This window comes from Schistocerca americana, chromosome 2, assembly GCF_021461395.2.
Source record: "Schistocerca americana isolate TAMUIC-IGC-003095 chromosome 2, iqSchAmer2.1, whole genome shotgun sequence".
Taxonomy (NCBI): domain Eukaryota; kingdom Metazoa; phylum Arthropoda; class Insecta; order Orthoptera; family Acrididae; genus Schistocerca; species Schistocerca americana.
Genome location: NC_060120.1, coordinates 1,001,696,842 through 1,001,722,798, shown reverse-complemented (window position 1 = coordinate 1,001,722,798; position 25,957 = coordinate 1,001,696,842). Strand labels below are relative to the sequence as shown.

General features: G+C 41.5%; 1 protein-coding gene across 6 annotated transcripts in view; it reads left to right on the top strand.

Annotated features, from left to right (window-relative positions):
* LOC124596298 (protein transport protein Sec31A) overlaps positions 1 to 25,957 on the top strand; it is a 162,359-nt gene that overhangs the window by 93,384 nt on the left and 43,018 nt on the right. For all 6 annotated transcript variants that reach the window (XM_047135400.1, XM_047135403.1, XM_047135402.1 and 3 more), the window contains exons 16-17: positions 274 to 438; positions 16,702 to 16,842. In XM_047135400.1, the coding sequence (XP_046991356.1) occupies positions 274 to 438; positions 16,702 to 16,842 (306 nt within the window). The remainder of the gene's footprint in view (positions 1 to 273; positions 439 to 16,701; positions 16,843 to 25,957) is intronic.

The following is a 25,957-nucleotide window of genomic DNA, read 5'->3' as shown; positions in this document are numbered from 1 at the left end:
GCTTTGTTTGATATTATGCCTGCTCTTATGTTGAGGCAATGAATTCCATTGTTTCAGTTTTATTTTTATTTTTTTTGTTATTACTGTCAGCAAGGCAACCTTGGAAATATTGTTGATATGCTTGGTTCATAGTAATGAATTATTATTTTATTATTTTTATGTAATTATTTTAGTTCTTATTTTAGCAGTTATGTATACATACATACCAAAATAAGAAATATTTCTTACCTGAAAATATGGATTTGTGCTACACATTGCTGGTTTATCTTTTAGGACTTTGTGGAACTTGTAATGATCTTACAAAAAGCTGCAGAAATTCAAGGACACCCTGTGACAATAAGTGGGTCACTAGCAGAATTTCTCTCGCGCTATGCAGCAATTTTAGCTGCACAGGGAAATCTGGTGGATGCTCTTACATATCTTGGCAATGCACAGGATGTAAGTATTACTTTGTGTAAGTGCATGTTGTTTCTTGATATTAATATCAAATCGTAGGGTACCAGTAATGTGGTCCTTGTGTTGAAGGATAACTCTGTTCTTACATCATCTCATTCCATTTACTCCTACTGTTTTTCTCTCATACTCATTCTCCTACCATTATTGATATTCTTTCTTGTATCTTTTATTGTTTGCTATGCCAACTACTTTGACTATTTTCCTTTCACTGCCTCTTGCTGGTCTATGATATTATACGGATTCAGAGATGTTATTATAATATTTTGTTTATCCTTTCCTGTTCTGCTTGTGGATGGTTTCCATACCTTCATTTACATTCAGACAAGATGATTTTCCTTTTTTAACATTGCTGGTAATGTTGTTGTTTTTTTTTCATGTGAAATGCACGTCTTGCCAAATTGTAGCTTTTATTGTTTACATGTTATTCCTGTTTCGATATACATGTTCCATCATAATGGTGTGGGAGCTGTACATGAATTGGGCTTATGTTTTACACAAATCATCAACAGTAACAATACAGCACGAGGGACAAGAAATATGTAAAACTGATTGTTCAAAATTCCTGGATGTGCATATTGATCAGAAATTGAATTGGAAATCTCATTTCATAGGCCTTCTCAAATGCATGAATTTTGCCTTATTTTGGTGAGGAAAACAAGAAAATTACCTTGCTTTACATACTTCCATTCTTTGATGTCGTATGAAATAATTTTCTGGGGCAATTCCATATGTAGACACAGTATTCAGATGCACAGAAACATTCTGCAAGGACAATATCTCCCCCGCCCTCCCACATGAACCATGGACCTTGCCGTTGGTGGGGAGGCTTGCGTGCCTCAACGATACAGATATAGAGGTGCAACCACAATGGATTGGGTATCTGTTGAGAGGACAGACAAACGTGTGGCTCCTGAAGAGAGGCAGCAGCCTTTTCAGTAGTTGCAGGGGCAACAGTCTGGATGATTGACTGGTCTGGCCTTGTAAAACTAACCAAAACGGCCTTGCTGTGCTGGTACTGCGAACAGCTGAAAGCAAGGGGAAACTACAGCCATAATTTTTCCCGAGGGCATGCAGCTTTACTGTATGGTTAAATGATGGCGTCCCCTTGGGTAAAATATTTTGGAGGTAAAATAGTCTCCCATTCAGATCTCCAGGCGGGGACTACTCAGGAGGACGTTGTTATCAGGAGAAAGAAAGCTGGCGTTCTACGGGTCGGAGCGTGGAATGCCCGATCCCTTAATCGGGCAGGTAAGTTAGAAAATTTAAAAAGGGAAATGGATAGATTAAAGTTAGATATAGTGGGAGTTAGTCAAGTTCGGTGGCAGCAGGAACTAGACTTTTGGTCAAATCAATACAGGGAGGGTTATAAATACAAAATCAAATAGGGGTAATGCAGGAGTAGGCTTAATAATGAATGAAAAAATAGGAATGTGGGCAAGCTACTACAAACAGCATAGTGAACGCACTATTGTGGCCAAGGTATATACGAAACCCACGCCTACCACAGTAGTAAAAGTTTATATGCCGACTAGCTCCGCATATGACGAAGAAATTGATGAAATGTATGATGAGCTAAAAGAAATTATTCAAATAGTGAAGGGAGACGAAAATCTAATAGTCATGGGTGGCTGGAATTCGGTAGTAGGAAAAGGAAGAGAAGGAAACATAGTAGGTGAATATGGAATGGGTGTAAGGAATAAAAGAAGAAGTCACCTGGTAGAATTTTGCACAGATCATAACCTAATCATAGCTAACACTTGGTTCAAGAATCATAAAAGAAGGTTGTATACATGGAAGAAGCCTCAAGATACAGACAGGTTTCAGATATAATGGTAGTACAGAGATTTAGGAACCAGGTTTTAAATTGTAAGACATTTCCAGGGGCAGATGTGGACTCTGACCACAATCTATTGGTTATGAGCTGTAGATTAAAACTAAAGACACTGCAAAAAGGTGGGAATTTAAGGAGATGGGACCTGGATAAACTGACAGAACCAGAGGTTGTAGAGAGTTTCAGGGAGAGCATTAGGGAACGATTGACAAGAATGGGGGAAAGAAGAAGAATGGGTAGCTTTGAGCGATGAAATAGTGAAGGCAGCAGAGGATCAAGTAGATAGAAAGAAGAGGGCTGTTAGAAATCCTTTGGTAACAGAGAAGATATTGAATTTAATTGATGTAAGGAGAAAATATAAAAATGTAGTAAATGAAGCAGGCAAAAAGGAATACAAACGTCTCAAAAATGAGATTGACAGGAAGTGCAAAATGGCTAAGCAGGGATGGCTAGAGGACAAATGTAAGGATGTAGAGACGTATATCACTAGGGGTAAGATAGATACTGCCTACAGGAAAATTAAAGAGACATTTGGAGAAAAGAGGACCACTTGCATGAATATCAAGAGCTCAGATGGAAACTCAGTTCTAAGCAAAGAAGAGAAAGCAGAAAGGTGGAAGGAGTATATAGAGGGTCTATACAAGGGCGATGTTCTTGAGGACAATAGTGTGCAAATGGAAGAGGTTGTAGATGAAGATGAAATGGGAGATATGATACTGTGTGAAGAGTTTGACAGAGCAAGTCGAAAAAAGACCCTTGGAGTAGACAACATTCCATTAGAACTACTGATGGCCTTGGGAGAGCCAGTCCTGACAAAACTCTACCATCTGGTGAGTAAGATGTATGGGACAGGCGAAATTCCCTCAGACTTCAAGAAGAATATAATAATTCCAATCCCGAAGACCGCAGGTGTTGACAGATGTGAAAATTACCGAACCATCACTTTAATAAGTCACAGCTGCAAAATACTAACACGAATTCTTTACAGACGAATAGAAAAACTGGTAGAAGCCGACCACGGGGAAGATCAGTTTGGATTCTGTAGAAAGGTTGGAACACGCGAGGCAATACTGACCCTACGACTTGTCTTAGAAAATAGATTGAGTAAAGGCAAACCTACATTTCTAGCATTTGTAGACTTAGAGAAAGCTTTTGACAATGTTGACTGGACTACTCTCTTTCAAATTCCGCAGGTGGCAGGGGTGAAATACAGGGAGCTAAAGGCCATTTACAATTTGTACAGAAACCAGAAGGCAGTTATAAGAGTCGAGGGGCATGAAAGGGAAGCAGTGGTTGGGAAGGGAGTGAGACAGGGTTGTAGCCTATCCCCGATGTTATTCAATCTGTATATTGCGCAAGCTGTAAAGGAAACAAAAGAAAAATTCAGAGTAGGAATTAAAGTCCATGGAGAATAAATTAAAACTTTGAGGTTCACCAATGACATTGTAATTCTGTGAGAGACAGCAAAGACCTGGAAGAGCAGCTGAACAGAGTGGTCAGTGTCTTGAAAGGAGGATATAAGATGAGCATCAACAAAAGCAAAACGACGATAATGGAACGTAGTCGAATTAAATTGGGTCATGTTGAGGGTATTAGATTAGGAAATGAGACACTTAAAGTAGTAAAGGAGTTTTGCTATTTGGGGATAAAAATAACTGATGATGGTCGAAGTAGAAAGGATATAAAATGTAGACTGGCAATGGCAAGGAAAGCGTTTCCGAAGAAGAGAAATTTGTTAATATCGACTATAGATTTAAGTGTCAGGAAGTCGTTTCTGAAAGTATTTGTATGGAGTGTAGCCATGTATGGAAGTGAAACATGGACGATAACTAGTTTGGACAAGAAGGGAATAGAAGTTTTCGAAATGTGGTGCTACAGAAGAATGCTGAAGATTAGATGGGTAGATCATATAACTACTGAGGAGGTATTGAATAGGATTGGGGAGAAGAGAAGTTTGTGGCACAACTTGACTAGAAGAAGGGATCAGTTGGTAGGACATGTTCTGAGGCATCAAGGGATCACCAATTTAGTATTGGAGGGCAGTGCGGAGGGTAAAAATCATAGAGGGAGACCAAGAGATGAATACACTAAACAGATACAGAAGGATGTAGGTTGCAGTAAGTACTGGGCGATGAAGAAGCTTGCACAGGATAGGGTAGCGCGGAGAGCTGCATCAAACCAGTCTCAGGGCTGAAGACCACAACAACAACAACAATAACATCATCTAATTTACTGAAGCACTGAATTTAATATTCAATTCATTCTCATTTTTTTAATGGATTTCTGTGCTCACTCAACAGTTCTCTTTCTCAGGTAACTGATGATCAATTCCATGCATTACCTTTGGAACCCCTTTCTAGTATCAACTGATCAAAAACTTGGTTTTCTTTTCTACTGTAAAGATCTTTAAAGGAACAATGTGTGCTAAGTTGTCAAGGTTTAGGGGAAAAGAAAAAGAGAAAAAGAAAGAAAGAGAGAGAGAGTCTAGTTTCTTTTCACTTATAAAGTTACAAAGATCTTCCAACAAATTTATCTAGTTGCTGCCATTGCTGATACATAGCTTCTAACTGTCTCATGTCCAGAGTTGGAAGCTGTGATTTTTTCCAAGGAGAGGGAAAGAAGAAAGGATGTGGGTTTTAAGGGAGAGGGTAAGGAGTCATTCCAATCCCGGGAGCGGGAAGACTTACCTTATGGGGAAAAAAGGACGGGTATACACTCGTGCACACACACACATATCCCACCACACATATACAGACACAAGCAGACATATTCAAAGGCAAAGAGTTTGGGCTGATCTCTGGGATATGCTGATCTCTGGGATATGTGTGTGTGTGTGTGTGTGTGTGTGTGTGCGAGTGTATACCCGTCCTTTTTTCCTCCTAAGGTAAGTCTTTCCGCTCCCGGGATTGCAATGACTCCTTACCCTCTCCCTTAAAACCCACATCCTTTCGTCTTTCCCTCTCCTTCCCTCTTTCCTCACGAAGCAACCGTTGGTTGCGAAAGCTAGAATTTTGTGTGTATGTTTGTGTGTCTATCGACGTACCAGCGCTTTCGTTTGGTAAGTCACATCATCTTTTGTTTTTAGATATATTTTTCCCACATGGAATGTTTCCCTCTATTATATTCAAATATTACACACAAATATATTTGAAAAGCAAAAAGTCCACTGCTAGTGTAATGATGATAAATTTATGCATATTTCAGTCCTTTAATTTACCACAGAAAAGGGCATCAAAAAGTTGTCCATGAAACTCGTGCAGAATGATATTTTAGTTAAATCATTAATTTTTTGTCTCTACGGTGTAAAGTAGGATCACTTTTAGTGGTGCATGTGTTATGATTGAAAACATTTTGGAAAAAAAGATTTCTTTTAATTTCTTTGCTGGCATAAGATAGATGATTGGATTATATTGATAGTTTTTGAATTAATTGTGAACTCTCTTCTCAAAGAACAGTCTTTCTGTGCTCTTAAGGGGAGCCATCATGCAAGATTGGTGACAATAGCCATTCATGTAATGAAAAAGTTTATGTTCCGTGATGAAGTTGAATTATGACCACAAGAACATACTGCAGTTCATTCTGTTTGTATTTCCCTTACCATTGTGCATGATGAAGTACGATCCTGTGCCACTTCAGAAGCCAAAGAAACATATTTGGATTTCTAATTCTTTCAAAACTTTAATCAAGTCATTGATAGTGGTATCCTGAGTGTGGCCTTATGAAAATTGGATAACCATTTATGGTCCCTGTCCACTGTTTGGTCCCCTTAATCATTTGACTAAAAAATGAAAACTACTCTGAATCGTGAAGCAGAACAACAGATGAAAATATATAAGGATCCAAGCAGGAATCGATCAAATACCAAAAACTATGAATAATAGGACTGAACAGTTTGTTTTTAATAAAATGAGAATATCTTCAAACAGATTTGATTTGTGTGACAAGTTCTGTAAGACAGTGGTATGAAAATGATTTCATCAGTGCTGTGCATCAGTTACTAAACTAAAAGTTGCAAATGATCCATCTGAGACAGGCTTCAAGCTCATGTAATACTCTACCAAATAATGCATAAAAAAAAGATGAGGAACAGAAGCTATACTGTTTGTATAAAGCGTTTATTTTGCATTTTGTTTACGACCTTCCACTAAGGAAGGGATTCTATTTGTGTTTATCTGCTCTGCATAGTAACTAACAGTTCTTGATAAAACTTTACGTAGTTTTCGTGTTAGATTTCTTAGTATTTTCTTGATCGTTTAGAACAGAAAGCGCCCTAAAACCGTCTTTTGTTTGTTTCGCGGCCGTTAGCCACTAGTCACTTGAATCAGCAGTTGTCTTGTGACAGCCAGAGCGAGAGCACCAGCAGCAGCGAGTACTGTTTGTATAAAGCGTTTATTTTGCATTTTGTTTACGACCTTCCACTAAGGAAGGGATTCTATTTGTGTTTATCTGCTCTGCATAGTAACTAACAGTTCTTGATAAAACTTTACGTAGTTTTCGTGTTAGATTTCTTAGTATTTTCTTGATCGTTTAGAACAGAAAGCGCCCTAAAACCGTCTTTTGTTTGTTTCGCGGCCGTTAGCCACTAGTCACTTGAATCAGCAGTTGTGACAGCCAGAGCGAGAGCACCAGCAGCAGCGAGTACTGTTTGTATAAAGCGTTTTTGTACTTATTTGCTGCGCTTAGCTTTTAAATAGTTTTTCTGGGAAAACCTAGCGTAGTTTTCGCGTCTCGTATTTCAGTGAGTGTTTCTTGATTATCAGAGTAGCTCATCAGAAGATTATCTTGGGAATTTGTCACCGTATAGAGTAGGGTAAACATAGTCATGTGTAGGGACTGTGGTTGTTGTGAGCGGACGCAAGGAGAATTGGCCACTCTTCGGGGGCAGGTGGAGGCTTTGTCTGTTAGGCTCATCGAGCTCGAGGCGCAGGCGTCGGCTCGTAGTGGCGTTGGGGCAACTGTGGTGAGACCTATGCCTACTTCGGTGGCCTTGGAATCACATGGAACCCCTGATGTCGCTGCGTCTTCCGGCAGTGAGCATCTTACCGGTCAGCCATCACTCCAGGGTGAATGGCGGACAGTGGTGGGCTCGCGCGTGCCTGGCCGAAAGGCGAAGGTGGGATCTGGCCGCGTGGCAGCTGCCTTACCCCTTTCCAACAGGTACGGGGTGCTTCCTAGTGGTGATGACATCGTTTCCGAGCCACCACAGGATGCCTCGCCTGTTCGGCCAGTGGCCGATTCTCCGGCAAGGTCCCGACAGTCACAGAGGGCGGGCCTATTAGTTATAGGGAGCTCCAACGTTAGGCGGGTTATGGAGCCCCTCAGGAAAATAGCGGGTAGGTCGGGGAAGAATGCCAGTGTGCACTCGGTGTGCTTGCCGGGGGGTCTCGTCCGTAATGTGGAGGAGGCCCTTCCGGCAGCTATTGAACGCACTGGGTGTGACCGGCTGCAGATAGTAGCACATGTCGGAACGAATGACGCCTGCCGCTTGGGTTCTGAGGCCATCCTTGGTTCCTTCCGGCGGCTGGCTGATTTGGTGAAGACAACCAGCATCGCACGCGGAGTGCAAGCTGAGCTTAATATCTGCAGCATAGTGCCCAGAGTCGATCGCGGTCCTCTGGTTTGGAGCCGTGTGGAGGGTCTAAACCAGAGGCTCAGACGACTCTGCGACTATAATGGTTGCAAATTCATCGACCTCCGTTATTGGGTGGAGAACTGTAGGGCCCCCCTAGACAGGTCAGGCGTGCACTACACACCGGAAGCAGCTACTAGGGTAGCAGAGTACGTGTGGCGTGCACACGGGGGTTTTTTAGGTTAGAGGGACCCCCCCTTGGGCGAAACGATAAAATACCTGACTGCTTACCAGAGAGGACATTATCATCGTTGATAAAGAACGTCCGTCCTCAGAGACCAAAAACAGGAAAAGTTAACGTAATATTGGTAAACTGCAGGAGTATCCAGGGCAAGGTTCCTGAATTAGTATCTCTTATTGAAGGAAATAGTGCGCATATAGTATTAGGAACGGAAAGTTGGTTAAAACCTGAAGTGAACAGTAACGAAATCCTAGACACAGAATGGAATATATACCGCAAGGATAGGATAAACGCCAATGGTGGAGGAGTATTTATAGCAGTAAAGAATTCAATAATATCCAGTGAAGTTATTAGCGAATGCGAATGTGAAATAATCTGGGTTAAGCTAAGTATCAAAGGTGGGTCAGATATGATAGTCGGATGCTTCTATAGACCACCTGCATCAGCAACTGTAGTAGTTGAGCGCCTCAGAGAGAACCTGCAGAACGTCGTGAAGAAGTTTCGTGATCATACTATTGTAATAGGGGGAGACTTCAATCTACCAGGTATAGAATGGGATAGTCACACAATCAGAACTGGAGCCAGGGACAGAGACTCTTGTGACATTATCCTGACTGCCTTGTCCGAGAATTACTTCGAGCAGATAGTTAGAGAACCAACTCGTGAAGCTAACGTTTTAGACCTCATAGCAACAAATAGACCGGAACTTTTCGACTCCGTGAATGTAGAAGAGGGTATCAGTGATCATAAGTCAGTGGTTGCATCAATGACTACAAGTGTAATAAGAAATGCCAAGAAAGGAAGGAAAATATATTTGCTTAACAAGAGTGATAGGGCACAAATCGCAGAATATCTGAGTGACCACCATCAAACGTTCATTTCTGAGGAAGAGGATGTCGAACAAAAATGGAAAAAATTCAGAAACATCGTCCAGTACGCCTTAGATAAGTTCGTACCGACTAAGGTCCAAAGCGAGGGGAAAGATCCACCGTGGTATAACAATCATGTACGAAAGGTACTACGGAAACAAAGAAAGCTTCATCATAGGTTTAAGAGTAGTCGAATCATAGCTGATAAGGAAAAGCTGAACGAAGCGAAAAAGAGCGTAAAGAGAGCAATGAGAGAAGCATTCAACGAATTCGAACATAAAACATTGGCAAACAATCTAAACAAGAACCCTAAAAAGTTTTGGTCATATGTAAAATCGGTAAGCGGATCTAAATCCTCTATTCAGTCACTCGTTGACCACGATGGCACCGAAACAGAGGACGACCGAAGAAAGGCAGAAATACTGAATTCAGTGTTCCGAAACTGTTTCACTGCGGAAAATCGTAACACGGTCCCTGACTTCAGCCGTCGCACGGACGCCAAAATGGAAAATATTGAAATAAACGATATCGGAATTGAAAAACAACTGCTATCACTTAGTAGCGGAAAAGCATCCGGACCAGACGAGATACCCTTAAGATTCTACAGTGATTATGCTAAAGAACTTGCCCCCTTTCTATCAGCAATTTATCGTAGATCGCTGGAAGAACGTAAAGTACCTAGCGACTGGAAGAAAGCGCAGGTCGTTCCCATTTTCAAGAAGGGTCATAAATCAGATGCGAATAATTATAGGCCTATTTCGCTTACGTCAATCTGTTGTAGAATAATGGAACATGTTTTGTGTTCTCGTATTATGACGTTCTTAGATAATACAAATCTCCTTCATCATAACCAACATGGATTCCGCAAACAGAGATCATGTGAAACTCAGCTCGCCCTATTTGCCCAAGAAATTCACAGTGCCGTAGACACTGGCGAGCAGATTGATGCCGTATTCCTGGACTTCAGGAAGGCATTTGATACGGTTCCGCACTTACGTTTAGTGAAAAAAATACGAGCTTACGGAATATCGGACCAGGTTTGTGATTGGATTCAGGATTTCCTAGAAGAAAGAACACAACATGTCATTCTTAACGGTTCAAAATCTGCAGATGTAGAGGTAATTTCGGGAGTACCGCAAGGAAGCGTGATAGGACCTTTATTGTTTACAATATACATAAATGACTTAGTTGACAACATCGGTAGCTCCGTGAGGCTATTTGCAGATGACACGGTTGTCTACAAGAAAGTAGCAACATCAGAAGACTCGTACGTACTCCAGGAAGACCTGCAGAGGATTAATGCATGGTGCGACAGCTGGCAGCTTTCCCTAAACGTAGATAAATGTAATATAATGCGCATACATAGGGGCAGAAATCCATTCCAGTACGATTATGCCATAGGTGGTAAATCATTGGAAGCGGTAACGACCGTAAAATACTTAGGAGTTACTATCCGGAGCGATCTGAAGTGGAATGATCACATAAAACAAATAGTGGGAAAAGCAGGCGCCAGGTTGAGATTCATAGGAAGAATTCTAAGAAAATGTGACTCATCGACGAAAGAAGTAGCTTACAAAACGCTTGTTCGTCCGATTCTTGAGTATTGCTCATCAGTATGGGACCCTTACCAGGTTGGATTAATAGAAGAGATAGACATGATCCAGCGAAAAGCAGCGCGATTCGTCATGGGGACATTTAGTCAGCGCGAGAGCGTTACGGAGATGCTGAACAAGCTCCAGTGGCGGACACTTCAAGAAAGGCGTTACGCAATACGGAGAGATTTATTATCGAAATTACGAGAGAGCACATTCCGGGAAGAGATGGGCAACATATTACTACCGCCCACATATATCTCGCGTAATGATCACAACGAAAAGATCCGAGAAATTAGAGCAAATACGGAGACTTACAAGCAGTCGTTCTTCCCACGCACAATTCGTGAATGGAACAGGGAAGGGGGGATCAGATAGTGGTACAATAAGTACCCTCCGCCACACACCATAAGGTGGCTCGCGGAGTATAGATGTAGATGTAGATGTAGATGATGTTGCATATGAGTAGCCCCATAAGGTTGTGACTTTAACAAAAATATTTTTAAAGGAAAATGTGATTTTTTGAGGTGAAAAGTGGATATGATTTTATGCCATTCTATAATTTTTCAAATGGAGGGAGACTTTTCCCCTTCCCATACTGAGTCGAAATCATTCACAAAGAAACCAAACTTGGGGGTATCACAAAGAAACAGCCAAACTTGAAAATAATAGCCTTATTATTGGAATAAATGTGAAAATCACAATTTTGATGTAAACTTTCTTATATTACAGTTTTAAAAAAATATTTGAAAGTAATCTAAAAAACTAGTTATTAACTCAACCAGCCAAAACAAAAAAAATGTATTAACAAAAAAAAAAAGAGTTGCCTTGTGATAAGCACACATTGCTCAGTTAATCAAAACGATGAATAAATAATCAAGAAAGTGTTCGTTGCTTGAAGAAATATATGTTACATACAACTTATATAAAAAGTAATATAAAAAAGCTCTAAATTACTGATCATGGACATTGAACAGAATATGCAATGAATTAAAACTGAGATTTTGAGAACAGTTATAAACATAATGAAGACAGGTGAATGCAATGCAAAAGAATGACGACACGGCCGCGTGCGTGCGCGTGTGTCTATTGTTGATGAAGGCCAATGGCCGAAAGCTTTGTGAGAGTCTATTTGTTGTGCCTGTCTGCGACTCAGCATCTCCACAATACGGTGAGTGGCAACTTTCCTTCTCATAATATTGTTACATTCCACCCTGGATTTCCCATTGTTTGATTCAAACCAACTTATAGTTACATATAGACAGCTGCCACCATCTGGCACAAAGAAATGGTGTGCTCAAAACACTGGTACATAGGGCTTGCCGCCTCTCCAACAATGAGAGTCTCAACAGAGATCTTGAAGATTTGACGCACAGTGTTCCAGGAGAACGGCGACACAGAATGGCAAACTGGGAGAGTGCTATGCCCTACACCAGCTGCACAACTGGCAAAAACAGAAGAGGAACCTCAGAAGGATATGACCATTGTATTTATTCCATTTTGTGGCATAGTATCAGGAAAGATGAGACAAATTCTTCGGGAAGAGTGGTTGAAGACTGTTCTCCTCCCACCAGGTAAAACTAGGGCAAGGGCACTGTTTGGTGTTGTCAAGGACAAACTTGGGCTATGGAAGTCTGGGGTCTATCAGATATCTTGCCAGTGGGGTGTGACATACATAGCTCAAACGGTCTCTACTGTCGAAGATCGTTGACTGTAACACCAATAGCACACCAGATTGCAACCTCCTAGCAAGTCACCAATCATGGAAAAGTTGCCTATCAGAATTGAATGCTATGAATTATGGCCTTGCTAAGGTTTGGACACTTTTTGAACTGTATAATTAAAGGACCTACCAAGATTCAAGTGAGGGAACTGCTGATTAGTCATGGTAGTGATTGCATCCTTCAGCAGAGCGTGGGAAGCTGTTTTTAGATTAAGAAAGAAGAGACATATACCTTATACAGAGTGATGTTTCTAGGGAGGATGCTATACTCGCGCAACACACAAGCATCTGGGTGCGAACCGTGGAGAGAGCACAAACTCAGAGGAAATGGGGGAATATGTAGGAGTTCACCAGTGCACCTGATGATGACAGTGTGGTCCCTTGCCAAAATATTGTGCCCATTGGAACTGACAACCAGCTTCACCATGAATAGTTTATCGTTACCCATAATAGATAAGGGATAGTTGTCATGGATGAATCAAGTGAGCAGATTCTAACAATCTATATTCAGATGTCAGTATCGATGTCTTGCAGATAAGTTGAAAAAGTGAATCAATCAGATGCTTGTATCAGTGAGTTCGGATTATTTTCTAATGATTGCATATTAACTGATTGAGGTACTCCACTGGCATTCAACTTGAATTTGAGAGGAGCATGATATAGGCTCTGTTCAGTCAACCAGATACTCCCTGAATGTTATCAGGCAAATGCCAAAATGGTTCCTTAAACAAGACCACAGAATATTTGCTAACTTTGAGCTGGTGCCCGATTGTTAATAACATGTGTGCAATGTGATGTTTAGCTCTAACCTTCTATCAACTGCATGCTGGATTTGATTGCATTTACTTCATTGAACATTATTTGTTTATTCATATCGAAAGCATCAAACTTCAGCATACAAGATACATGCATAAACAAAAATAATAACGTTTATAAACTAATTGCTACTTTAAAATTGGAAGACAATCATACCGCTTGTAAGAAAAAGCCTACGCTGGTGTAGTTTGTTGATCTACACAGTCACTTATAAATTGATACTTAATTGGAATTTGACGACTACATTAAAGGAATATGGAAACGAAAGAAATAAAGGCAAACATGGCTGTCCAAGCAACTTAAGCCTAATATTTGATAGTTACTACGTACAGCTTCATAGTTTAAAGATATCAGGTCATCAGTGGTACATCTTGCAGGACGTAGTCTACTTTGGGGTAAGTGCTCTGTAGTTTGTTAAAATCCACAGTCACAAAAGATTAATGATGTGGGATAAAGCATTACTGCTGATTTTCTTTTGTCTTTGCTGCCTGTGTTCTGAGTGTGTTCAGAGTTACCACTTGGGACATTGCTCAGTGAAACCAGCAGCTACATTTTCCAATGGTGTCACCCAGTAGTCAGTAGTGTTCATACCTTATCATCCACATAGATAACTGGGAACAGATCTGTTGGACAGTGTCATCTGTTGTCCTTATGAAACATGTCCTGGATATCAGTTGTGAAAAGGGGAGGGGGTGACCATATAATTGGTTATTAATGGAAATAGGTACCGTATATTGTTTTCTGCATGCAGCTACCACATGCTTGATGTCTGGAGGGGGAATTCCAGTTACATTGTGGATGTTATGCTTTGGTGTGTATTTCAGATATCCAGTAATGAGTCTACATATCTCGTTAAGAGCAATATCCACTTGTTTAGTATGGGCAAAATTGTATCAGGGATGGGTAGCAAGCTACGTAAAGTGAGGTAAAGTTGTAGTTTTTTAACTGTTTTTGCTGCTCCACCTCATGATATTCCTATAATTTTGTGCAGTATGTTATTTCTTTTTAGATACTCTTTGTTTTACTTCCTGACATTGCAGCTTGAAAGTTAATGTATGACCCCAAGATATTGGGGCTGGAAACTGTGTTCCAGCTGCATTCCTCTCCAAGCCACTTGAAGTTTCCTAATGACATATCTGTTCCTCCTATGGAATGTGCACACATGTGTTTCGCTGGGATTTGGATGCAGAGGTCTCTGCCTTGGAAGAGAGAGCAAGATCATCAGCATAGACGTAACTTCATATATTATTGGGCAGGGGTTGATCATTGGCATAAATATTAAATAGCAGGAGTGTCAAAATATTGTCCTGTGGTAACAAGTTCTGTTGGACGCTCAATCAGCTGCACTGGTCTTTGATTATATGAAAAATCTTCTATTTTGAAGGAGGTAATCTGCAGTTATACTGTACATTTTGCACAGGAGTTACTGTTAGATCAATAGATGCTACCACAATGGCCTTTCTGTCTCAAAGTTGCCTGTGATTGCTAGGTTAGACTTAATAATTGTACTGTACAGTTCTCACCTGGCCTAAATCCAGCTTGCTGTGGAATTATGAGGGGTTGAGCTGTTTATGCCATCAACTTGCTTGCTGGTTTCAGAATGGTAACTACACGACACTTCCTCCATAATATTGGGTTCCACCATGTACTGAGACAGTTATGGAAGAAACATATGAGCCAGTCATATGTTTTTCTTTGTATCTATGATATGAGCCAGTAGCTTACCTAACTTTAGCAACTTATATTGTCCTTCCCTGTTCTTCTTGAGTAAACTGTTCAGGAAGGTCAGTCAGATCCCTTTCCAGAGATAGGCATATTGTAGTTGAAGACTTATGAAAGCAACAGTGTGGTTTACTGTTCTTAAGCAGGATGCTAACTATTCGATCAGCATAAATGTCAGATGTACAGATCTTTTCAGTAAGAACACTGTTTAATCTCTTCAGCAGTCTCTATACGTCTTGATTTCTTCTGGACGTGTCTAGTTCTTCCACGAGTTTGATCCATGTCTCTCTCTCTCTCTCTCTCTCTCTCTCTCTCTCTCTCTCTTGACTTCAGTGATTAAGTTGTTGGCCAGCTAGTCATTTCTTCACTCTGCAGCTCATCCTCAAAATGTTGAAGGTACTTCTATAGTTGTTCCATGGTTATTTCTCAAAAAGTTGAAGGTTACTTCTTTAGTTGTTGCATTGTGCTCATAGTAAGTCCCTGTATGTAGTTGGTTCTGCAACGTCGAGTAATAGTCATCCATGAGCATTATTTCAACAAACTGGTCATAGGACTCAGGTGTAAGGACTATTTCAGTTATCTTCTGATACAGCACGACTTTGGATTTCTCTCTGTGAGCTATTCTGAAGTTAAATCTTTGACAGAATGGTGCAACATGTGGCCTTTTGGCTGACACAATTTGGCATATTGTTGGCTGATGGTGAGTGTTTGAGTGCATATGAACTTTGTACAGTGTTCAGCTATGTTATTGTCCGTGAACAAAATGTCAAAATTGTAAACACAACCCGTCTGCAGCTACTGAGCAGTGTAGGTTGTTTGTTGGTATGAATTAATGTTAGATGATCAGAGTCTGCGCATTGGAGAACATTTTCTCAATTTCTGTCATCAGTATTGACGTCCTGTTCAGTACAATGACTAATGAAATCTCCAATTATGAACTTCATCTTTCCTTTAAGAAAGTTCCAAAGCTGTATCCAATTTGGCAAACAGTGAACTACCAAACTGTCGATTGGGCCTCTTAGCAATGAGAAATGTACCAGGGATCATGAGGTAGGGTTGACAATTCTCTCTTTGGATTTCTTGGATAAAAAGACATCACATTTATGATCTATGGATAGCTGCTTCAACATATCAGATTTGGTTGGAGATAAACCTCCTCATCTTTGGCCCTAATAAAGGCTGAAGTTTAGCTGAAAGATTATCCTTCTTTTCAAAGAATGCTTTTGTATTGAAAGCATCTGCCAGTAATTTTACAGTTGACTAAGGGATGCCCAATTACAAGTAAATGTTACAATTTTCTGGAAAGCTCCTTTCGTGTGCATCATTGAACATGATGGATTTGGATGCTTTTTTTCTGGATCTTATTGTTTAACTCTTGAAGTCTAAGTACGCAGAAAAGACCTCTACCACTGTACAGGAATGCAAGAGAATGTGGAAGTGAAGTAAGTACAAATGGGAGTAAACTGAATAAAGTATCCAGTATTGAAGTTCTAGGCATTAAATTTACAATTAGGCAGATGGGTTGGGAATTACTTCTTGACATTGATTTGAATCTTACTGTGGCTTTCAATCCCATATATGTTCTGGCTTGGTGCCTTAATCAATACCACATTGCTCTCTAATGGATGTCTGATGATGTGGTGTTATTGGTAATTGTAACGGTGACCTGTACCTCTCATACCCCATTCAACAGGAACTGCGAGTGACTGGAAAAATTCACTTTTAACATCTGTTTTTATCTACATTTATAATTGTAACAATATAGCACTATAGTTGTAGAGGATATTTAAATTATTTAAATTTTTATTTCAAATACAAAATTTGTAATAATTTCAATGTTCTTTCTGTTTTATTAATTCTTGTTATTGTTTTGTTTGTGTAGGAGCAAGTTGCAGCTCTTAGGGACAGGATTGAGAAGGCCTTAGGATACAAGCCTGTGTATGCTCAGCCAACTGCACAGCCAACCACCAGGGCAACAAGAGGTTCAGTGTCGAGGTCTTCAGCAGGGTTTTACCCTGGTCAGGTGGGTAAACATTCACATTCTGGGAATAATTATGACATAGGTGTAGCGGGAGAATTTTAGGAAAGTGTAGCTTACCTATAAGGGATGTCGTATACATAACACTTGTGCAACCTGTTGTTGGGTACTGCTCATATGTTTGGGATCCACACCAGGTTGAATTAAAGGAAGACATTGAAATAATTCAGAGACATGCTGCTAGATTTGTCATCAGTAGGTTTAATAAACATGCGAGTATTATGGAAATGCTGTGTGAGCTCAAATGGGAATCCGTTAAGGAAGAAAGACTTCCTCATTGTGGAACACTTGTGAGAAAGCTAAGAGAACCAGGATTTGTGATAGATTTCTGAGCAGTTCTTCTGCCCCCAATGTACATTTCGTGTAAGGACTGTGAAAATAAGGTATGAGAAATTAGTGCTCATATGAAATTGTATCTACAGTAATTTTTCCCTCTTTCCATTTGCAAGTGAAACAGGAAAGGGAATGAGTACCTGTATTACAAGGTACCCTCCACCATGCACTTTATTGTGGCTTGCTGATTGTGTATGTAGATGTAAAAGGCTTTTTAATTGTTAAGCAATATAAACACTATTGAATATTTAAATATTTTGTATCTCTTCAGGCATCTCGGACTTTTTTGGGTGCTAGATCTGTTGAAAGAGTCTCTTTAACTGCTCTAGTTCTTTTCCACCAGCATATATAAGAATCTTAGCAATAAATGGTTGTATTTTAAACATTTATTTTCGTTGTTGAGTGGGTTTTATATACTTTTAAATGAAGTTTATGAATGTTGTACACCAAGTTTTAACAGTCATTACAGTATTATTGATGGAAAGTTTAAAGACAATATTTTGAAGTCATGATTCGGGTTGCAAGAGACTGTATATTAATTGAATTTTCGTGATGAGATTTTGGTACAAAAGACAAAGGAAAGTGGCAGCTTTCTTGTGTGATTCTTTCTAGGCAAAAGAAAAGCTGTGTGTGTATTGGTACAGCACATAAGCAATATTACTGTTCTGTGTTATATAGAGAGCAAATTTACTAATATTTCTTTCTTGGGAATGACACTTGACATAAAACAGAAACTATTGTGACCATGGTGTCATTTGCTGGTGGTAATTGAATTAGCCAGTTAGTTAATGATAGAACATTTTGTTTAAATTCCTTGTCGGCAGACAACATTGAAGAACAGTTTGTAGGAAATTTTAAGGACTAACTTTTATTGTGTTTAAGGTTTGTTTAAACAGCTCGTACTATTTCCCAAATTCAATTAATCTGAATTCATGCATATTCCACAGTTGGAAGTAGTAGTGCATTCTTGCTGTCTCATTAACTGTTTGTTCCACAAAGTCATTTTAAATGTCAAATCCACTGCCTGGACACTCAAAAGTCACATATTGTCACACTTTAGTCAGCAAGTCTGTTCAAAAGTGACATAATTTGCTCAGAAGAAATGATACAAGAACTACAGTGTTCAACATGTGGCATAAACATGATAAATCTCGTATTCATAGACATTTCCTACAGAAATAACTAATTACAGTCAGAAAATATATTATAATTAGACAGATGAAAAATCTACTCATGAAGTGGCGGCAGGAGAAAACACACACAAAAGTTAAGGATATGTGCAAACTTTCGGAGCCAGTGGCTTATTCTTCTGGCAGAAGGGTTGAAACGGATGGAAGAAGGATGAAAGAAAGGGACTGGCCAGGTTTACAAAATAGTGAGTGGTATGGAAGATTTGCCCAGAAGCCTGGGTCTGGATAAACTTACCAAAAGGGATGAGAACGAAAGACTGACTGACTGGGGACTGCAACAGATGAGATTTGGTAACCTGAGAGCTTAAAGGTGGAAGATAGGGTAATAAGAAATATAGAGATACTGATAAGGTTTCACATGAGAGTTGATAAGAGTAGAAATATAAGTGTGTTATATGTGCTAGACAGGTGACGGTGAGGGGAGGAGGGGGGGGGGGGTAAGGAGAAATAGACAGGTCAGAAAATAAAATATATAGACTGCTAGAAGGAGGTGAAGAAAGAAACAGTTACTGAAAAGAAATGCTGAGACCAAAGAAATAAACGTTAAGTTAAGGCCAGGTGGGTGGCAAGAACAAAGGTCAAGTTGTAACGCCAGTTCCTGTCTGCGGAGTTGTAAGAAACTGGTGCCAGGGGGGATGATCCAGATAGTACATGTGGTGAAACTGGCTCCAAGATCTCGACTGTCGTGTTGTAAGGTATTCTCTGCAACAGAATATTGTGTGTTACCAGTAAGTATGCACCCTCTGTCTATGGCCATTCATCCTAACTGATAAATTGGTGGTAGTCATAACGATGTAGAAGGCTGAACAGTGTTTACATACCCTCACCCCCACCCCACTCCTTCTCATCCTGTCTGGTAAATTTCCCCAGACACAGAGTCCTGGATAACTTCTGTGTAACACTCTCCATTTCCTAAATCTTGGACAGTCCTTTTCCTACAGCCCTCTCTTCCTTCTTGTTCAACCCTTCTATAAGAAAAATGAGCCACTGGTTCCGAAAGCTTGCACTTTCCGTAACTTCTGTGTGTTCTCCTGCAGCCGCTTTGTGAGTAGATATTTATCTTTCCAGTTACATTATATTTTGAAAATTTGATTATTTTCGTTTATATATTAGCTCTTGTGGCCATCATTCTCTTGTCAGTCTTTGTTATCATTAGCCTTGTTCAAACTGTCATCGGTTTTCAATCTTTTATGGTAGTTCACCCATTCATTTAATTGTACCACCCTTACTAACCGACATCTTACCCTACATCTTTTCTAGTACTGATCTCTGCATGCTTAGATGGGTACTTCTTATTTATGAAATTGCATACAACTCTTTGTTTACGGTTGACTATACATTGCAGGGCCTTCTCTGATCATCTTTTAACTCCTGTCTTTTCCATGATCTTTGTGTGAATTTTTCTAAATTTTTCTGATTTTTTGATCTTTTTTGTTGCTTGTCTTTCTGTCTTGTCTTCCTTTTTGTCTCATTTTACACCCTCTGCTTCTTTTTCACCACTACCACCATCTCTAACACTCCAAACCCCCTTACCTTGTGATGAAGTCTATCACACATTACATTTGGTCCTTCCGAGTACATTCTTTTGCACTATCTAAATTATAGTCCCACATTCTGTTTCTTGAACCTGCTTGTCCATGGGAGGTACCCCAAAAGCCCGAGCATTGAACATCCCTTTTTCTGGATGTAATCCCACTCTACACCATCCTCTTTTACACTTTCAAATTAACCGTCTCTTGCAGTTACCCAGCTGATCTGTGACCTAAGTGCCTCATCTGCCAGTTTCCACTCCATCAGACTTCTCTCATACTTTGCCCCTCATGTTTCCTTGGCTGGTATAAATCATCAAGTCAGCTTCAAACGCAACAACAGTCTTTCTTTCTTTCTTTCTTTCTATTCCCAATCCTCTCCTACAAACAGAGCTTGTCCAACATTCTAAATATCCCTCCACCTTCACCACTGCCTCCCCAAGCAGTGATAATGTGTTCTCAACCTCTCATCTAAGGCACTCTTCTCTCTTAAATTATCTGTATTATCTAAGGGCCTCATTTTCTGCCGTGAACATGCATTTGATCATGATGCTTTGGTTAGCAACCTGCTCTCCTTCACATGTCATGTCAGCTGCAAATACCTCTTTGCAGCCCAATCCCAAAATCTATCCAACAGAGAGCCTGACACTGAACCCTGCCTTGAACAGTTACGCCATGATCTCAACTTAATCCAACACCATTACCTCAAAACCACCTCTTAAAAGCCTTCCAAGAAATTCTAACATGCTGCATTGCTTCACAATTCTTTGTGAGATCCCTACTGTAACCTGTGCTCTGCAGAAATATAGGTACATCTTTTCATAAAAACTGATGACTCCATCATTATCCTCCCAGTGGACAAAGGATCTACCATTGCTGTACTTCACTAATGGAAGTATGTAAGTGAGAATCCACCCAAGCTATCTGACACTTCTATGTACAGCATCAGCCATTAAGATCCCATCCCTGTGATTCAAACTGAACTGCAGGCCCTCCTTAAAACCTTCTGCTCCTCACAAGGACTAACACTTCAGTCTATAGAATTTCTTACTCCACTCAAACCCCGTACTCTCACCTTTCACCTTCTTCGTAAGATCCACAAACCTAATTACCCTGGCCATCCTGTAGTTGCTGGATTCAAAGCATTCATTGAATGTATATCTTCATTAGTTGATCAACGCCTGCAACATATAGTACGATGACTCCCCTCCTTTGTTAAAGACATCAGCCATGTTCATGCCCACTCCTTTCACACACTTTGCTTGTCATCACTGATGCTGAAATTTTCACTCTTCAGCGGAGTGTGCACTGATATGAAACTTCCTGGCAGGTTAAAACTGTGTGCTGGACCGAAACTCGAACTCGGGACCTTTCGGGGGAATGTGCTGTACCAACTGAGCTACACAAGCACAACTTACGACCAGCCCTCACAGCTTCAGTTCTGCCAGTACCTAGTCTCCTACCTTCAAAACTTCACTGAAGCTCTTGCAAACCTTGCAGAACTACCACTCCTGGAAGAAAGGATATTGCGGAGCCATGGCTTAGCCAAAGCCTGGTGGATGTTTCCAGAATGAAATTTTCACTCTGGAGCAGAGTGTGCGCTGATATGAAACTTCCTGGCAGATTAAAACTGTGTGCCGGACCGAGACTTGAACTCGGGGCCTTTTGCCTTTCACGGGAAAGTGCTCTACTGACTGAGATACCCAAGCATGACTCCTTTCTTCCAGGAGTGGTAGTTCTGCAAGATTGACAGAAGAGCTTCTGTGAAGTTTGGAAGGTAGGAGACGAGGTACTGGCAGAACTGAAACTGTGAGGGCAGGTTATGAGTCGTGCTTGGGTAACTCAGTTGGTAGAGCACTTGCCTGTGAAAGGCAAACGGTCCCAAGTTCGAGTCTCGGTCCGGCACACAGTTTTAATCTGACAGGAAGTTTCACATCATTGATGCTACCTCCCTCTATACCAACATTTCCTGTGTACACGGTCTGTGTGCTGCTTGATGTTAGCTCAGCCAGTATCCGGCTGATTCTAAGCACATTATGTCCTTCTTGCTTACTTGAATCAACTTTATACTTTTACAAACCCCTACTTTGCCTTTGAGGGACAGACATACAAACAGATTGGGGGCCCCTCAGCAGACTCAGCATTCATTTGCTGGGTACGGGCTTGGCGAACCTGGGGTCCCCGAGCTGTGGACTGGTGTACGCCGCCAGTCCTCTGACACCGTAAGTTCTGGACATGCTTCAGCGACCACCATGTGGCGCAATGGTGGAACGTTGTGTGTCGCAGGGACTGGGGAACTTGGCTTGATTGCCTGGTTTGCTCTATAAAAAACCCTTCTATCTTAAGGTGTGCTGCGTGCCGATAAGATGCATGGCTGTTGGAGGTGGAACAGTCGCTAGTGGGTGACTGAGGAACCTACCGCACCTCCGTTGTATAAGGCTTACCCAGCCATGCAGGGCTCTGTCTGGGCGGACGTTTAGTTCCCTAGCTGCTCGTGGGGCGCACATGGCAACCACGTATTTCCCTTCACCTACTTCGCAATCAGTAAAGCATATGAGGGAGGCTAGTCCTTCAGATGAGCAGATAGAACAGAGTAACAGGGCTCATGGAGTCATAAATGACAATGTTTTCATCGTGACTAAGAGGAACGAGGGCTCATTTGAAAAAGTGTCTCCTTTCTATATACATAAAGGTTTAGAAGGACTTGCAGGTACGCTGAAATCTATCAAACGCCTGAGGAATGGTACCCTGTTAGTTGAGACTACTAGGGCAAAGCAAGTGGAGCTGCTTCGAAAGTCAACCAAGTTAGGCGAGTATGATATTACTGTCGAGTTGCACAATTCCCTCAACTCCAGTAAAGGCGTTGTCACCTGCCGGGATTTAATGGATATTGAGGTAGAAGAGCTGAAGCAAGAATGGGCAACAAGGGATTGTAGATGTGGAACAATGGACATGTAGGAATAATGGAGTTGTTGAGAAATCTGCCACATTCATTGTGACTTTCAATTTGCCTGTCTTGCCTGAATACATTCTGGCTGGTTACCACCGACTTAGGGTTAGGCCTTATATGCCTAACCCTATGTGATGTTTCAAATGTCAACGATTTGGCCGTACAATGATGAGTTGTGGGGGTGAACTGACCTGTGGTATATATGGCTAGGCAGCTCATGAAGCTGGGACCAACTGCACATCTCCAGCGCTGTGTATCAACTGCTCTGGGAGCCATCCTGTTTGGAGCAGAGACTGCCCCATCTTTGCGGAGGAAAGAAAAATTCAGGAGATGAAGGTGACAAAGAGGATACGTTATGTGGAAGCCAAAAAAGAGTATAAGGTGACAAAACCCACTGTCTTTGCCACATCCTATGCCTCCTTGGTGCAAAAAAGTGCGTCAAAAGTAGACGCTTCGATGCAGACCATGTCCAATGTAGCAGTATCCTCCACCAATACCTGTACCTGCGTTTGTACCTGCCAGAGAACAACCAATAAAGATATAGCTATTCAGGCTGCTCCGACTGAACCAAAAGCTATTGCAGAGAAAGCTACAGTGAAGACTTCGAAGGCTCTCCAGAAACGGAGTGCCTCTCCACTTCCCCCATCCCTGACTTCCATCAAGAAAAAGGGACCAGGGATAGGGGCACGACATTTGGCGTCAAACCTGCCAAAGGCAGCATTGGATATCGTCATGGCATCCCTGACTGATGAGGAGGAAATCGTCATCAAGTTTGATACCTCTTCCCCAGAACCTGGCAGCCCGTCTGCTGCCACTCTCTCCACAAGTGTCTCACCAGCGCAGCACAAAGACAGGGGGAAATCTACACCGAAACGCTGATATGGCTCCCATACTTCAGTGGAATCTGAATGGAGTCAGAACTCGCTTTGAAGAATTGCGGCTGTTAGTACAGGAAAACCCCTTTTGCATCTCTTTGCAAGAGACACATTTTAAAGAGAATGACACACCTGTACTTACAGGATATCACTTGTACAGGAAAGACGACCTGACTGGTAATAGAGCGCAGGGTGGGGTGGCAGTGTTCATTATGGACACATTACACTCTTCACCTGTGCGCTTAACCACAATGCTACAAGCGGTTGCAGCTCAGATCCTGGCCCATGTTAATGTCACAGTGTGCTCCTTGTATTTACCACCCACTGAGCTCATTGAGAGTGAAGCCGTCGCACAGCTCATTGATCAGCTACCCTGTCCCTTTCTCATTTTAGATTTTAATACTCATAATGCATTATAGGTTCCAACAAAACCTGCCCCAGAGGCCAGATGATTGAGCAGTCGATCAGGACTTCCGACATCATACTGCTGAACACAGGTCAGGCCACGCATTTTAGCACCACTTCAGGTTCGTCCTCTGCCATAGACCTCTCTGTTTGTTTGCCTGTGCTTGCGGATGTTGCTCAGTGGATCATAGATGACGACCTTCATGGCAGCGACCATTATCCTATCTGGCTCCATCTGCCAGTTGAAATGGGTCGTGTCGACAAGCCGCTGAAATGGTTGTTCCAGAAGGGAAACTGGACACTGTACAGGCAGTTGGCTGTTTTTGAACAGTGTGAAGGCGTCCAGGATTGGGTGGATCACATTACGGCAGTGATGCTCCATGCTGCTGATGTATCCATACCAAAGTCAAAGGGAACACCTGTGAGGCAGCCTGTCCGTTGGTGGAATGATGACTGTCGTACCGCAGTCAGAGACAGAAGGGCAGCTTTGAGAAGATTCCATCGGTGCCCTACTGATGCGAATCTGGCAACTTTCCGAATAGCACGGGCGTGGGCGAGAAGAATCGTTAGAGAGAGTAAACGGAGGTCTTGGTGAGAGTTCCTGAACTCCATCAATAGGTCCACATCTTCAAGCAAAGTATGGGAAGCTGTTAGGAGGATCTAAAAGCGATACTCTTGGCCGCCAATAGCAGCTACACGTGAGCATGGATGTCTCCTAACATCTCAAAGAGACATCGCCCGGGCAGTGGCAGAATCATTTCAAACTATTATGGCCGATTCTGGCCAGGACCCAGAATTTCATCGCTATCGCGGTACACAGGAGCGGGCTGGTTTTGATTTCCATTCAAACAACACTGAGGAATACAATCAGCCTTTCTCTTTGTGGGAGTTGGACTCTGCACTGTCAGTATCTCGGGATACTGCACCTGGTCCAGACCTGATATTGTATAGCACGCTGCAGCAGTTGGATCTACGGTCAAAGGAAGTCCTCCTTCAACTTTTTAATGAACTTTGGAAGACAGGTGACTTTCCTAGTTCATGGAAAGAATCAATTTTAATTCCACATTTAAAACCAGGGAAGGATCGGACCGATCCCAGTAGTTTCGTAGCATTAGTCTCACGAGCTGCGTAGGAAAGACATTTGAGCATATGGTCAATAGGTGCCTGGTGTGGGTTCTCAAATCCAGATCCTTACTTACCCGCTGCCAGTGTGGGTTCAGGAGGTATCATTCCACCCTAGATAACTTGATCCTACTCGAAACAGCGATACAAGATGCTTTCCTATGTAAGCAACACCTTCTCGGGGTTTTCTTCGACCTGGAGAAGGTGTACAATACTACCTGGAGGCATAACATTTTGCGGCAGTTTTATGAGTGGGGTTTCCGTGGGTGTTTACCCACAGTCATCAGATCCTTTGTCGGACAGGTACTTTAGGTATAAGGTTGGGAATGTTCTGTCTGACCGTTTTAAGCAGGAGAACGGTGTCCGTCAAGGATGTGTCCTCAGTGTGACAGCTTTCGCAATTGCAATCAATAGTATTGCGTTCACAATACGACAGCCCGTACAGTGCTCCTTGTTTGTGGACGATTTCTGCATTTTCTGTGTGTCTTCCTCCCTTACAACTGCTACATGCCAATTACAGCTGACGATCCTGCGATTGGAGGAATGGTCTACGACCACAGGCTTTAAATTCTCTTTGGAGAAGACTGTTTGTGTAGATTTTAACCGTTCCCGTACTCTTTTTAATCTCCCTGTTTTAAAACTAGGAGACACTGTTCTCACCTTTATGGAACAAGTTAAATATCTCGGGCTTATTTT